Genomic DNA, 13694 nt, shown 5'->3' on the forward strand with positions numbered 1-13694 from the left:
GAGTGGGCAAGGACACGTGCTTTATTTCGGAAGCGATAATTCCAGTTCCAGGTGGATGAACCCAGGAAAAGCAGCCTCCCCTCCCCCACTCCACTCTCACCTACAGGACGCTGAGGACAGCTCTCTTCCTCAGGACCAGCCCATCTGCCAACAACCCGAGCTCCAAGTGTTTGGGTCAAAGTGGAGTTCTGTCATATTCCTCCCAGGTTCTCATACTAGGGTCTGCACACACCAGTGCCCCATTTTATCGGTAGTCTTTAACTCCATTTCAGTCTGGCACTGTGGCTCACCCCTGTAACTCTAACACTTGGAAAACTGAGGCAATAAGACTGCTGTAGAGTTCCAGGCCAGAGTGGGTTACAGACTCGGACCTTGTCTCGCCTCCTCCCCCCTCCCGACCCTCTAAATTCAAGAAGCAGTCGGGGAGTGTAGTGCATGAATTTAATCTCAGCACTCAGGAAGCGAACGGCAGGTGGATCTCTGTGAATTTGAGGCCAACCTGGCATACAGAGTGAGTTCCAGGACAGCCAAGACTACCCAGAGAAACCCTTACTTGAAAAACAAAAACAAAAACAAACAAACAAAAGCAATAACAAACTATAAAGAAAGCAAAACCAAACTTCATTCCTTTGGAGGGAGAGAAGTGCAGCAGCTGACCTCTAGTGGTCAATATTGGTAGTGCAATGCTGCTGGTCACCCAAGATTCGGCGTCTGCCGTGAAGCTGGCACGCAACACCCAATCCTCTGGTTATCCCGGACTCCTGACCTCTGTTCACTCTTGATTGATCCTGGCAATCCTGGTGACTGCATTCTACGTTGACTCCAGGGTAAGGGACAGCGTATTGTCTAGTGCACATTCTGCCCGTGTTCCCCCACGCTGGCAACCAGTTAATACTCTCGCAGCCATTGCTCAAATACGCACAATGCACCTGCCAGACCAAAGAGAGGAGGGCAGGACCCGTTCTCCGGAGCTCCCAGGCGGGTCCTGGGGCCGGGTGGTGTGCTCAAGGCCACTGGGCGGGAATCGTGCGAGGACTTCGAGACCACCAAGGAGGTGAGTGCGGGTCAGATGTGGACCAGGCAGAGATGCAGAGAAAGCCATTTCGGGGAACAAGATGAGCCTGTGCACCATCCTGTACACCGGCCTGTACGAAACGTGCCAAACGCAACCCCACCGCAGCCGGGGAAGGTCCGGGTTCCCGGCCCTCAGCAATCCCTATTGTGATTGGCCAACCAGGACAGGACTTTGATCTGTCTCGTGTCCAGCAGGCAGTTAGAGCGACTCGCCTAGGGTTTCTCTAAACTGCGATACTTCTTGCGTTGCACTGATACCGGGTCCTTGAACAGCACCGGATCCAGACGCACTCGAGAGGAAACCAGAGGCATGTGGCCCAGCCCTGCTGCTAAACGGTTGATGCAGTCCTGATCCAGGGCCTGAGGCTCCGGCACGGGTCTTGGACCCTCAGAAGCCTAAGAGGTGAGAGGGAAACGTGTCCGTGAGGTTTGTTTTCTGAACCCTCACCCTGTTGCAACAAGATTTGGATTAGAGTGTGAGGAGACTCCGCCCTCTTTTCGGTACCCAACGGGCGCTTTCCGAGTGGGGACCAGTCCGTGGAGTCGCCTCACCATTGGTGCAGCCTCCTGGTGCTGCCTGCTGTAAGGCACCTTGATAGGGGGCAGTTTGGTGACGGTTGCTACCAGGAAGTTCATCAGGATGTCAACACAGGTGGGAGTCTCATCGGCTATGCTCCTCAGGGCTTTAGGCAGGGAGTGAGTGAAGAGGGTGTGGTAGTATCTGTAAGATACAGAGTAAGCCTTTGGGGAGGGGGACAGGAAGAGGCTGCAGGCAGGATCCATTTCCCTTCCTTTGACCCCAGATCCCAAGTTCCAAGACCTGTACCCGATCCCCTAGCTCCTCTCACAGGGCATTCCCATCCTGGGCATGACCCACTCTCCAGGTGCCCTGTGATTTAGGAGGTGGGCAATGATTCTATATTTGCCCCAGTCCCTCCTTGGGGACCTCTTTCTGTGTTCCCAAGTCTGAACTCTGACAGACTTGGTGACAGGGAGAGTGCTAGGCAGTTCCAAAGCCACCAAACATGGCTACCCAAAGGCCAGCTTCAGGGAGGCTGTGTACAAGCTGGACCCACTCTGCACCCATGGAGGTTATCCTCTATTCTGAGAACTCCATGCAGAGCCTCTGGGGGAAAAATCTACAAAAAGTTTCACGATACATGCATGAGGTCTAAACAGATTAAAGAATCACTTTCCAAAGGCCCCAGAAGCCAGGCCTGGTGGTGAACGGCCCCAGAAGCCAGGTCTGGTGGGGAACAGTACCTGTAAGCTCAGCACAGAAGCAGAAGATCACACACCTGAGGTCAGCTTGGGCTACATAGGGAGGCCCTGTCTCTGAGCCAGGGTTCCATGTTCCTGGGGCTGACCTCAAACTCACTACCCAGCTGACTGTGACCTTGAACTCCATATCCCAGTTTCCACAGGACCAGCACTAGGATTACAGATGTGCGCTCTCATGCCCAGGTTTGGCAGATACAGTGTTAAGGTTAGAAACCAGGACTTTCGAGTGCTAGGGACTCGAAACAAACAAACAAACAAACAACACTCTCACCAACTGGGCCATATCCCCAGCCCAGTTCAAAGAGCAAAAACCAATCGGGGATGAGGATCCCACCCACTCCGGGTCAGGACCGTGGCGTAGGGCCCTTTCTCCCTGCTCTGGGGCCAAGGTTTGCACCTGTGGTAGAAAGCCGCGGTGGTCAGGACCATGGAGAATTCATTGGCCATCTCAGCACTGTAGCCCCAGCCCTGCCGGGCCTCATCCCAGAAGTGGCTCCACGTCACAAAGCCCACCATCCGCTCAGGAAAACTCTGCCACACCACAAAGGCAAAGTCCACCTGCAGAGGGAAGGTGAGGTGTGAGGAGGGGTTTCCTGACCAGAACCCTTAGAGCCTAAGGTGGCGAGACCAGCCTGGCTGACTACGGTTGGCGCAGGGCTTAGCGCACAGGGGATTAGAGCATTGCGTGAAGTCCATAGTTTTTTGGTCTTTTGGTTTGGCTTTTGGTTTTTTGAGACGGGGTTTCTTTGTGCAGCTCTGGCTGACCTGGAAATCAATCTGTAGACCAGGCTGGCCTCGAGCTCACAGAGGTCCACCTGCCTTTGCCTCTCCAGTTCTAGGATTAAAGGTGTGCGCCATTGCCCGGCTATTAATTACTTGAAGTTTTACCGGAAGTTTAACGTGAGTGTCTCTGAGGAGACTTGGAGGGAACTTTCCCAACCAGGAGCTCTGTATTAGACTTCTATTTGGAGGCCACCACAGCAAGAGGCATGGGAGCTCAGCGTGTGGGAACCTGAGGGGGCTGAAGTGCCCTTGGGCTCCATTCACACCATACTGGACATCTCCCGGGCCCAGCCCCTCACCTCACTGGTAGAAAGAGTGCTCTGAGCATCAAGGCTGAGGATGACATTGGTGCTGATGTTGCTGTACAGGAAGAAACGGTCGCTGACCTGTGGTGGGGCAGAGGGAGTTTAGGGCGACTCAGCCATGAGAACCACCCCTCAACACTCCCCACCCCCACCAAGTATGAACCCTTCAGATAGGGTGTAGAAGAGGGAGCCAGGATTACGGAAGCCTGCCCGCAAGCCTAGTTTATGGTTTCCTGCTTTGGCTCTAAAAGCTAAGTTCCCTCTGCTGGTATTCCACTCCTATTAAGCTCAGACCATTTATTTGAAAGAATCAGACTTGGTGCCAGCATGTGGTGCATGGGGCCCCTGTGATGCCATTTCCCAGGTTCCCAGCTCCCACCCCCTCCGAGTGCAGTATGCTACCCTCTCTGGTATTTCTCCATGAGCCTACGTTCCTCCCCACACCCTTTCCGGGACATCCACACAGTCTCCTGTCTCCTACATCTCAGGAACCCCAGTGCTGTGGAAGTGTACTCCCCAGGGCCAGGGAGGGAAGGGCGTTTTACACTGCTGGAAATGGGGACCCCAGGACCCTGTACAACAGCAGGCAAATCTGTACCGCTGAGCCTCACTCTAGTGTAAGATCATTCCAATCAGACCTGTAGCTAGAACCCAATTCCTTCAGACCCCTATAGAACTCCAGCTTGGCTCAAAACATCCTGTGGCTGTCCTCCCTGGTCCCTAGTGGGAGTCCTCCCGCTTACCTTCCTGTGTCCCTCAATGACTGTTAGGGGCACTGCTGTCTTGGGCCACCTATCAGGGGGTGGCTTCTCACTGTTCCAGAGGATCAGGATCTGGGAAGAAAGGGGACTTGTCTGCAGTCTGGGATTGGATTAGAACGGGAGTCCCCAGGGTGCTCTTTCTTGGTGGATGGAGCACAGGGAACAGCTACTTATGAGCACATGACAGGTGGGGGCCGTGGGATTGGCCTTATGACGGGCAAGAGTTCTGGCTAAGACCGGAATGGTAGTGCATGCCTGTAATTCTAGCATTTGAGAGGCAGAGGGAAGCAGATCTCTGAGTTCAGGGCTAACCAGGATTAAATAGTAAAACTGTCTCCAAAAAATCTTTTTAGTGTGGCTGCCCTAGACTGGGTTCTGATTGATTGAGTGAGTGAGTGAGTGAGTAAGTGAGTGAGTGAGACAGGATCTCTCTGTGTAGCTCTGGCTGTCTTAGAAGTCATCATGTGGTTCTGACTGGCCTTGAATTCACAGTCCTCAGCTCAAGGGCTGGAATTCTAAACATGTGCGACCATACCTAGCAACCTGTGTCCTCTGGAAGTGAGATTGGACAGTGTTGGTACTAGGGGCTGCTGGTGTTAGGAATCATGGAGAGGAGTCCTCTCCTGCCTATCCCTTGATCCTTAGCACTTGAAGCCCCAGGCCTGGTCCCAAAGTGACCGTTGAGTGAGAGAACGCTCAAATGAAAGAAGAAACGAATGAATGCTTCTTTCTCCAGCCTCACCAAGAAGCACCAGCTTTCCAGGGGCTTCACCAATTCTGATGGTGTTTGGAGAAAGAACAAGAAACCTGATTTGAAGTCAGCAAGAATCTTTGGAAATAATCCCTGTGCCTCCCCCATGATGTGTGGTTATCTAGGGCCTTGCTCTGTTTGCATTCACCCTGGATCCTAGAACCCCAGCTGACGGGGGGGGGGGTGGTGGAGTGGGGTGGGGGGGGGGCAGACCTGGGCACAGTGCCGGGAACCTGCCACTTCCTGGATGAGCTTCGGCGGGGACTCTTCGGAGACGCCCACCCAGATCACGGCGCTGAAACTGCTCCCAGGGCTGGAGCCTGGAGAAAGGAGACACTGGTGTTAGGAGGGAGAAGGTGGAGCCCCTTGGAGGCTTTGTTGGGGGACCCCAAAGAACCAGAAGCGATGGAGTTTGAGAGAGTGTCTGGAGATGAAGCTGGAGTGAATCTGGGGAAAGCTGAGACGACCTCATGTTGTCGGACTCCCAGAACATACCCAGTTGCAGATGATAAAAGGGGAAGTCTTGAAGGCTCGTGGAAAAAGTGGGCAGAGCCAGGAGTGCCCCCGGGGGGCTATTCCACATCAGTGAGGGGTGAGCTGATGCACCCCAGATCCGGTCCTGAATGATCTGTGGAAAGACAAAGTGTCTTGCAGGGGGACAGACAGCAGAATGTGGGTGGGACCTATGAAAGAGCAGACCCTGAGAGGCGGGGCCCGAGGAGAGGCGGGGCCTAAGGAGAGGCGGGGCCTGAGGAGAGGGGAGCGGGTTGTGGGCGAGGATAACTACCAGGAGCTTTTAGCTCAGACCTTTTCCTTCAGGCTTCTTCTAGGGGAGAGACTTGGGCACAGAGCAGCTAGCTGAGTAGCTAGAGGCCAGAAGAGGCGACTTCTGTAGTGGGAATCAAGTGAGAGACTCATGGCTTTTCTTCCTTTCTTCATTCCCACAGACACAACTGTGGGGTCATGCCATTCTCTCGGGACCCAAAAGTCAGAAAAAGCCAGACTCTTTTGGAAGTCGGCACCCCAGACTGCTTCTGCCAGTGAGCATATACTTGGAATCCATTGGCTACAGTGGTCCCCAGAGACAAAGGAAAGCTCAAGATTGGTGAAAGACATTTGCCCAAAATCACGCTGTCACGACTGTTCCCTCACTGTTGCATCCAGGGAGGAAGCAAGACGGGAGGAGGGAGACGGGAGACATCTAGAAAGATGGAGAGGAGGAGGGCTGAAGGGGAACCCGGGCCCCTGCAGGTGAACCCCCTTACCTCTAGGGTGGTATGAACGACTTTTTCCACTGAGGAGAAGTAAGCGGTCCACAGAAACTGGGTCTGCTGGCGCAGGGCGAGAACCCGCGAAGGGAGCATTTCACGGAGCGCAGCCAGAACCTGGAAGCACAGAGGGAGGGAGAAAGAGAGGAGGCCTGGGGTCCAGCCTCCTTACTGACCCCGCTTAGGAGAAGACTCCTCTTAGAGCTCGGGGATCTGGACACTTCTAATGATGTGCACCCTGTGTTCAGGGTCGCACAGGTTTTAAGTGACACTGTGAGGTGGCACATACCTGGAAATCCTGGCACCCAGGTGACTGAGACAGGGGGATCTTGAGTTCAAGACCACCTGGGCTACATAGGGAAGAGACCTTGCTTTAAAAACAAACAAAAGAAAGGAAGGAGTGGCTGGGGATGTGGCTCAGTAGAGAAAGAGCCAACACAGCATAACATGGACCAAGCCCTGGGCTTGCTCCCCAGCACCACATAAACTGTCACCATTGACACAAGCCTGCAATCACAGCATCCAGGAGCCAGAGACAGGAGGATTAGAAGTTCAAGATCCTCTAGGCTGTAAAGGGAGTTTGAGGTCAGCATGGGCTACATGAGACCCTATCCAAAATACCAAGGCGAAGAGGGGGCAACAGTAACTGATACAAAGTCCCCAGCCCCAGTTTCCCCATCTGTGGAATGGGTGCATTAAACCATCTCCCTCCCTTGCATGAGGTTGTAAAGACTCAACTAGAAAGTGTTCATTTGGGGCTGGGGATTTAGCTCAGTGGTAGAGCGCTTACCTAGGAAGCGCAAGGCCCTGGGTTCGGTCCCCAGCTCCAAAAAAAAGAACCAAAAAAAAAAGTGTTCATTTAGTGCCCAGACCATGTGGAGACTGTCTGAATGACTGAATGATGGTAGCACTGTGTGTGGTGTGGTGTGGTGTGTGTGTGTGTGTGTGTGTGTGTGTGTGTGTGTGTGTGTGTGTGTGAGAGAGAGAGAGAGAGAGAGAGGGGGGGGGGGATCCCAGGCTGGCCTCAAACTTGCTATGTAGCTGAAAATGACTTTGAATTCCTGATCTCCTGCCTCACGGACCCGTTTGTTGGGATTGTAGGTGTGGGACCCCAGCTAACAGACGGCCATTGCTCACCTGCCTGCCGGCCTCCACCCAGCTCCCCAGACTTCTCATGGCAGCTCACACAGATTCTTCAGGCCTGGGCAACTTTCCTTTCATCAGCTGGAAGAGCCATGGCTTCTTACCTATTTATTTCCTATCAGCTGAGATCTAACCTACCCCATTGTACAGATGGGGAAACTGAGGCAGAAAGCGGCTCACAACTGCTCTCAGCACATCCACAGGCCCCCACCTTCATCTACATCTCTGAGAGCCCCAGAAGAGGGGGGGCAATAGGTATAGATATGACTGCTAGAAGGGGGCCGGGATCCTGGGGTCCCTCCCCTGACATGTCCCCCACCATGAGCTACCTGCAGTGGGAGCCTCTCATCCGCAACGATGGCTGCTTTGGTCCAGTCGATGACTTCAGAGAAAGGCAGCTCCCAGCGGGGGCTGAGGAGCACAGGGATGCAGCCAGCCTGGGGGGGGGGGCAGGGCAGTCATTGGGGAGCCTAGCCCACTACCCCAGGTCACCAGCAGCCCCGCCCCCGTGAGGGAAAGGACAAAGAGGAGAGTACTGGGGGGGGGGGGCAGGGACCCTCCTTCCTATGTGCAGGTGCCCAGCATTTCCTGTTAGCTCAAGGAGAGGCTGGGGAGTGCTCAGATTGGGGTGTACCTGAAGGGCTTGGAGAAAGCAGGAGGTAGCAGATCGGTGGCCAGGAATGAGGCAGAAGGTGACATTGGGAAGTATCTCTCCTGGGTAGGTCCTGAGAAGGTACAGGAAGGTCTCTGGACACAGGAGCCTGAGACACCCACCCCTCACCCTGGCAGCTCCAGTGGCCCCTGGCACCTTACCATGGCATTCCCTCAGTCACAAGACGTTGACCCCACTGTGTCCTCAGACACACAGCCATACACAGGAGATATAACTTGGTTATAACAGACATAACCAAGAGCAGCGACCTGGTCTCTCTGCTCCCTGCTCCATGGGGATTCAGAGACCCTGCCTGCTAGTTCTGTGTCTGCCCCTGGTGGCCTGAGGCAACTCTCTCTTCTTCCTTGTACCTCAGTTCTCTCGTCTGCAAAATGGGGGTGCCTGGATCTCCGGTCCTTCCTTTCACTTCTGCTCTGGCCTAGGCATCCTCACCTGAGTAACCCCCACATCCAGCCCTCTTCCTCCTCACCTGAGTGACCCCCACCCTCAGCTCTCCCCACATTGGTAGCTCAGCCATGAAAGGCTTCTCTGTACTGAGGTGGGCTGGGCCTCCAGCCTGGAACCGCACAGGAAGCTCTAAGACAGGCCTCCTCTGTTCCCCCACTCCTCCCCCAGCCCCAGGACCGTGATCAGGTTGTGCCAGGGATTCTGTGAGGGAGGTCCCAGAGCCACAGCCCCCTCAGAGCCACCTCTCTGGTACTGCCAGTCCAGGGAACCGATGGCTAGCATCCTGCTGGGGAGGGAAGGACCAGAGGGACCCATGGGTGTGCACAATCCTCAGTAAGGTGCATGAAGAGGACCACTCAAGACCCTCCCCAGTGGCTCACTGCTCTGACCTCCAGCAGACAGATCTGGGACTATCCAGCAGTGCCTCTGGACAGTTGGGGAACCCGAGCCTCAAGGAGAGGGACCCCGACTGTGGTTAGAACTAAGTCGGCCAATTCCAACCCCAGGTTTTTCAGCTATCATGAGGGATATGTCCAGGGGTGCACCAGGAACCTCTGGAAGGAACCACAAAGCAAACTTGACCCCCACCCTTATCACATCAAAAGCTACAGTACTGATTAGGCAGCCCCAGCTCCCTCCAGTAAGCTATAAGGAACTAAAAGGCCCTAGCTGAAGACTCCAGGGAGCCCACAGAGAGAAACAGACTCATCAGACTGTACCCCTTGGCCTCCAGGTCCCCTTTAATCTCTCCTTTGGATGTCCTCTCCCCTCACTCTCTGCCTCATCTACTTGGGGGAATTCCTTTGGCTTTATGTCACCTTCTCCAAGAAGCCCTCCTTGATACCCGAGCCAACCACCACTCCTGGCACAGTTCTAAGTGCTTTGCTCGTAGGAAGGTCGTTCTCACAGCAGCCCCTGAGATGGAAACCACTGCTGTATCATCCTATCTGACAGTGAGGGAACAGAGGCCTGAAGTCATGCTTAGCTTTGAAATAGATCAGACTCCAGGCTGGAGAGATGGCTCAGTGGTTAAGAGCACTGACTGCTCTTCCAGAGGTCCTGAGTTCAAATCCCAGCAACCACATGGTGGCTCACAACCATCTGTAATGAGATCTGATGCCCTCTTCTGGTGTGTCTGAAAACAGCTACAGTGTAATTATATATAATAAATAAATAAAATCTTTTAAAAAAGAAATAGATCAGACTCTGAAGCCTCCCTCTGCCTACCAGTGTACCTGCTTCCCAACAGGACAGAGTTAACTGAGCCCAGGGGTGGAGGGACTGGGGGTTTATGGGAGATGGTAGGCAGAGGTTGAATGAGTAGCTTTGTGGGGCTCAGGAGAGAGAGAGGGAACTTGTGCTTCTGTGAGCTGACCACCAAGAAGTCCAAAAATGTTTTGCTGGGGTTTTTTGTTTGTTTGTTTTTTTCTTTTTCTTTTTCTTTTTTTTTGGAGCTGGGGACCGAACCCAGGGCCTTGTGCTTGCTAGGCAAGTGCTCTACCACTGAGCTAAATCCCCAACCCCAGTGTTCTGCTGTTTAAGGTATGCACCATAGGCCTAGGGTTTCGAAGCCCAGGGTTAAAGTAATGGCTTTGCCCACGGTCGTGGAGTTCACCAGGGCCTGACCTTGGCAGAGCCACACTGTGATTTCCATGGATCCTGAGCACTTTAACTTTTGCTGTTACTCCTACCCTGGGAGAAAAGTTTATATTTAAAAAATACATTTAACTACTGTGTTGAAATAAAAGCAAATACTGTCATATATTGGAACGTTTTCTTTCACCTAAGCATTCAGACATTTTCTTTCGAAGCTACTTTCCTGTGGCCTCAAAGTGTCCCTGGGCTCCACAGATCGTCCAAGGGTTCAAGCAGGGATGTGGAAACTGGATTTATACTAAAAATGGGAGAGATCGCTAGGAGTGGTGGCACACACCTCTAATTCCAGCACTCAGGAGGCAGAGGCAGGTGGATCTCTGGGAGTTCAAGGCCAGCCTGGTCTATAGAAGTTTGATTCGTGGACCCATATAAAGATGGAAAGGCAAAACCAGCACAGTTTTGTCCTCTCTCTCTCTCTCTCTCTCTCTCTCTCTCTCTCTCTCTCTCTCTCTCTCTCTCACACACACACACACACACACACACACACACACACACACACACACGAAGACAAAACTAAACTTCCTAATGTGGAGGGGAGATGGGAATGTTGTTCAGCAATTCAAACGCTTGCAGCACAAGAGACCTTGGTTTCAGGCTGAAGAGCTGGCTCAGCAGTTAAGGACACTTCCTGCTCTTGCAAAGGACCCAGGTTTGGTTCCCAGCACTCACACAGTAGCTCACTGGAACTCCAGTAACTGGAACTCCAGTTCCAGGGGATTCAATGCCCTCTTCTGGTCTCTGAAGGCATCTTGCATGCATACCGTACACATAAACACATGAAAGCACGCACACACACACACACACACACACACACACACACACACACAAAACAATAAATAATTGGTTTTTGGGTTGCTCTTCAAGACAGGGTTTCTCTTCATAACCCTGGCTCTCCTGGAACTCCCTCTGTAAACGGAGCTGACCTTAAAACTCCAAGATCCACCTGACTTGGATTAAAGGTGTTGGCACCACTGCCCAGTTCTAAAACCATAATTTTTAAGAGCCTAGACTCTGGGTTCCCCAGCCCCCCGGCTAAACCCATCTCAACATGAGGTATATGCAGATGGATCTCTTGGGTAAGCTGACTGATTAGAGCAGGCAAGCGCTGGGTTCAGGTGAGGGACCCTGCCTCAATGTATCAGAGAGTGAGAGAGGAAGCAGCAGTCAACTTTGGGCTTCCCCATGCACATACATGCATGTACATGCATGTGCATGCATGTGCAGATGTACCCCCGACATGTGCGGCTGCATAAATGTAAATTAGCATGCACGTCTGTCTGCACACCACAGGCAGGTACGGAAATTTAAAAATGGAGAAGGAGCCAGGCATGGTGGCCAGATACCTGAAGTCTCAGTGGAGGCGGGAAGATCGGGAGTTCAAAGCCATTTTCATGCAGTCTGGGCTATAAGAGACCCTGTCTGGAAAATTCCAGACAAATGAAAAGAAGAGGTGAGTAGAAGTACATACACCCTGTCTATACAGAGCTGCCCAGAAAAGAAAGACACCCGAGACACTGCAACCAGTGCTCTAAGGAAGGAAGGAGAGAGACCTGGGTGGCTGGGCCAGGTGGGAGGGGGACTTTTGACTGTGTACCCCTTTGTACCATTTGGAATTCTTCATCCTGTGAATGAATCGCCTATTCATAAAAATAAAGAAATTGTGATTTAAGTGGGTGGGCGCTGATTCCAAAGTGCAACAGGATGTGGATTCAATTCAACCAATGTGGAAAAACACCGGCACCTCGGAGCCACAAGTACAGTGTGGACTCCCAACCCCACTCCAGCTTCTGAGTGCTTCCTGGATCAGAAAAGTGAGGGCCTCTGATACTCCTCCACACACAAGGCTCTGTGCTCTGGGATGGGGACTGAGAACTCCTGTGGAGGATGCTGGGGGAAGCAGCAATGATTGAGGGAAGGGTAGGCACAGCTCCTTCCCCTGGAGAGCCTCCTCCACCACCACCTGCCTGCCTACCTGGAACAGTGACTGGGGCTGAAATACCTCTTTCTCTAGCCAGTACCTGTTTATTCAGACTGTCTTCTGGGGCTGGCCTCTCTCTATCACCCTGTCCCTATGCTGTCTGGCTTGGGCAGCTGCCAAATACTTCTGAGAAACTAAAGGCAATACCATGCAGCATATCTTGGAAAGAAAGGTATCATGGGAAATGCTCCCAGAGCAGAAGGGAGGTGCACACACCTGTAAAGAGCCCCCACCCCACCCCCACCCCGTACTCAGGAGGCAAAGGTAGTAGAATTACTGCAAGTTCGGGCCAGCCCTGTCTAACTTGAGCCTTCCAGGTGGGTCAGGGAAAAACAGAAGAAAAGAAAACTACAGGAAGTAATCACAAAGTATCAGCACATAGCAATAACCATGGTTAGCTCAAAGAGGGACTTCCAGAGTCAGTGAGTGCACAGCTCAGTGGTACAGTACTTGCCTAGCCTGTACACAGCCCTGGACACACACACACACACACACACACACACACACACACGCACGCACGCACGCACGCACGCACACAAAAAGATGGCCACCGGGGTTGGGGATTTAGCTCAGCGGTAGAGCACTTGCCTAGCAAGCGCAAGGCCCTGGGTTCGGTCCCCAGCTCCGAAAAAAAGAAAAAAGAGAGAAAAAAAAAAAAAGATGGCCACCCCCAGCAATAGTAAGTTTTTAAGACTACTGTTTCTAGTCACTGGAGAGTTTCTGTCAGGCTCTGGGTCTGAAGAGCTGGAAGTTCTCTAGTCTCCAGAAGGGCTGCCATGGGAATGACAGAGCAGGCTCCCAGGTCTCCCAAGTGCCTTGAGGAAGGCAAGGATTCTGTTCCCTACAGATTCCCCAGAGCTTCAAGCAGAGGCAGAGCTGGATCTTGGCCAGGGGAGGGAGTCCTGAGGGAAGCTGAGCTCAGAATAGCCACGTTGGAGGACCGGGAGGGAAACCACAGGAAGATGAAAAAGAGGAGACACCACGGGGACCATAAACTCTGGGGATTTGGAAAGGGAGCCTTGGAACCCACAGCCTGCACAACCTTGGAAGGAGACAGCTGAGTGACCAGGTTCATCACCTGAAGTGTGCCCCAGCATGGGCAGAGGGAAGCCTCTACCACACAAGGTCTCCTTATGTCTACGCAAGTATCCTCAGAGGTAGGAAGTTCTTTAGATCTCTAAAACCAGAGGCTGTTATTTCCTTGAGAGATTAATCTCCAAAATTAGACACAGGAGAGAACAGGTTCCAGCTGGGACCAGCTACCAGTCTCCATGGCTCCCCTGAGGCCTGGGACAGGACTGCTCCCAACTCTTGCTTAAAACTCAGAAGCCTTCAAAGACAGTTCTGTGTTCACTCTGGCTGGGTGGCCATGGGTAAGTTACCTAATGTAACTTTAGAATACAGACACCTTATCGACAGCAGTTAGAATGACTTTATTATACATAATTGTGGGGGGGTGTAGAGATTGAAGGTGGGTGTCTTGTTCAGTTCTGTGAATGAGTGGGGTACCTACGTGTCTTGGACCATGTATGGATGTCAGAGGACAATTTCTAGCAATCTCTTCTCTCTCTAAC

General features: G+C 52.7%; 1 protein-coding gene and 2 long non-coding RNA genes across 5 annotated transcripts in view; 2 read left to right on the forward strand and 1 right to left on the reverse strand.

The window, feature by feature from the left end:
• The window catches only part of Extl1 (exostosin-like glycosyltransferase 1), a 15971-nt gene continuing 2277 nt past the window's right edge, over positions 1-13694 (reverse strand). The window contains exons 2-12 of one of the 2 annotated variants that reach the window (XM_087549334.1): positions 11486-11561; positions 8001-8091; positions 7696-7803; positions 6221-6340; positions 5451-5583; positions 5169-5275; positions 4187-4276; positions 3438-3524; positions 2753-2913; positions 1627-1795; positions 428-1470 (exon numbers count right to left, since the gene is read on the reverse strand). In XM_087549334.1, the coding sequence (XP_087405460.1) occupies positions 1288-1470; positions 1627-1795; positions 2753-2913; positions 3438-3524; positions 4187-4276; positions 5169-5275; positions 5451-5583; positions 6221-6319 (1029 nt within the window). In that variant the 5' untranslated portion in view covers positions 6320-6340; positions 7696-7803; positions 8001-8091; positions 11486-11561 and the 3' untranslated portion in view covers positions 428-1287. Of the gene's footprint in view, positions 1471-1626; positions 1796-2752; positions 2914-3437; positions 3525-4186; positions 4277-5168; positions 5276-5450; positions 5584-6220; positions 6341-7695; positions 7804-8000; positions 8092-11485; positions 11562-13694 lie in introns of both variants that reach the window. The other variant, NM_001107985.1, reaches the window with a different exon arrangement.
• On the forward strand, positions 696-6941 carry LOC148006097 (uncharacterized). The gene is made up of 2 exons (XR_015621211.1): positions 696-1477; positions 5903-6941. It is a non-coding gene; the product is annotated as an uncharacterized LOC148006097 (long non-coding RNA).
• The window catches only part of LOC120103006 (uncharacterized), a 14950-nt gene continuing 14324 nt past the window's right edge, over positions 13069-13694 (forward strand). The window contains exon 1 of one of the 2 annotated variants that reach the window (XR_015621214.1): positions 13069-13277. This is a non-coding gene — a long non-coding RNA (uncharacterized LOC120103006). The remainder of the gene's footprint in view (positions 13278-13694) is intronic. The other variant, XR_015621212.1, reaches the window with a different exon arrangement.

Source organism: Rattus norvegicus, chromosome 5 (genome assembly GCF_021556685.1).
Source record: "Rattus norvegicus strain SHRSP/BbbUtx chromosome 5, alternate assembly SHRSP_T2T, whole genome shotgun sequence".
NCBI lineage: Eukaryota > Metazoa > Chordata > Mammalia > Rodentia > Muridae > Rattus > Rattus norvegicus.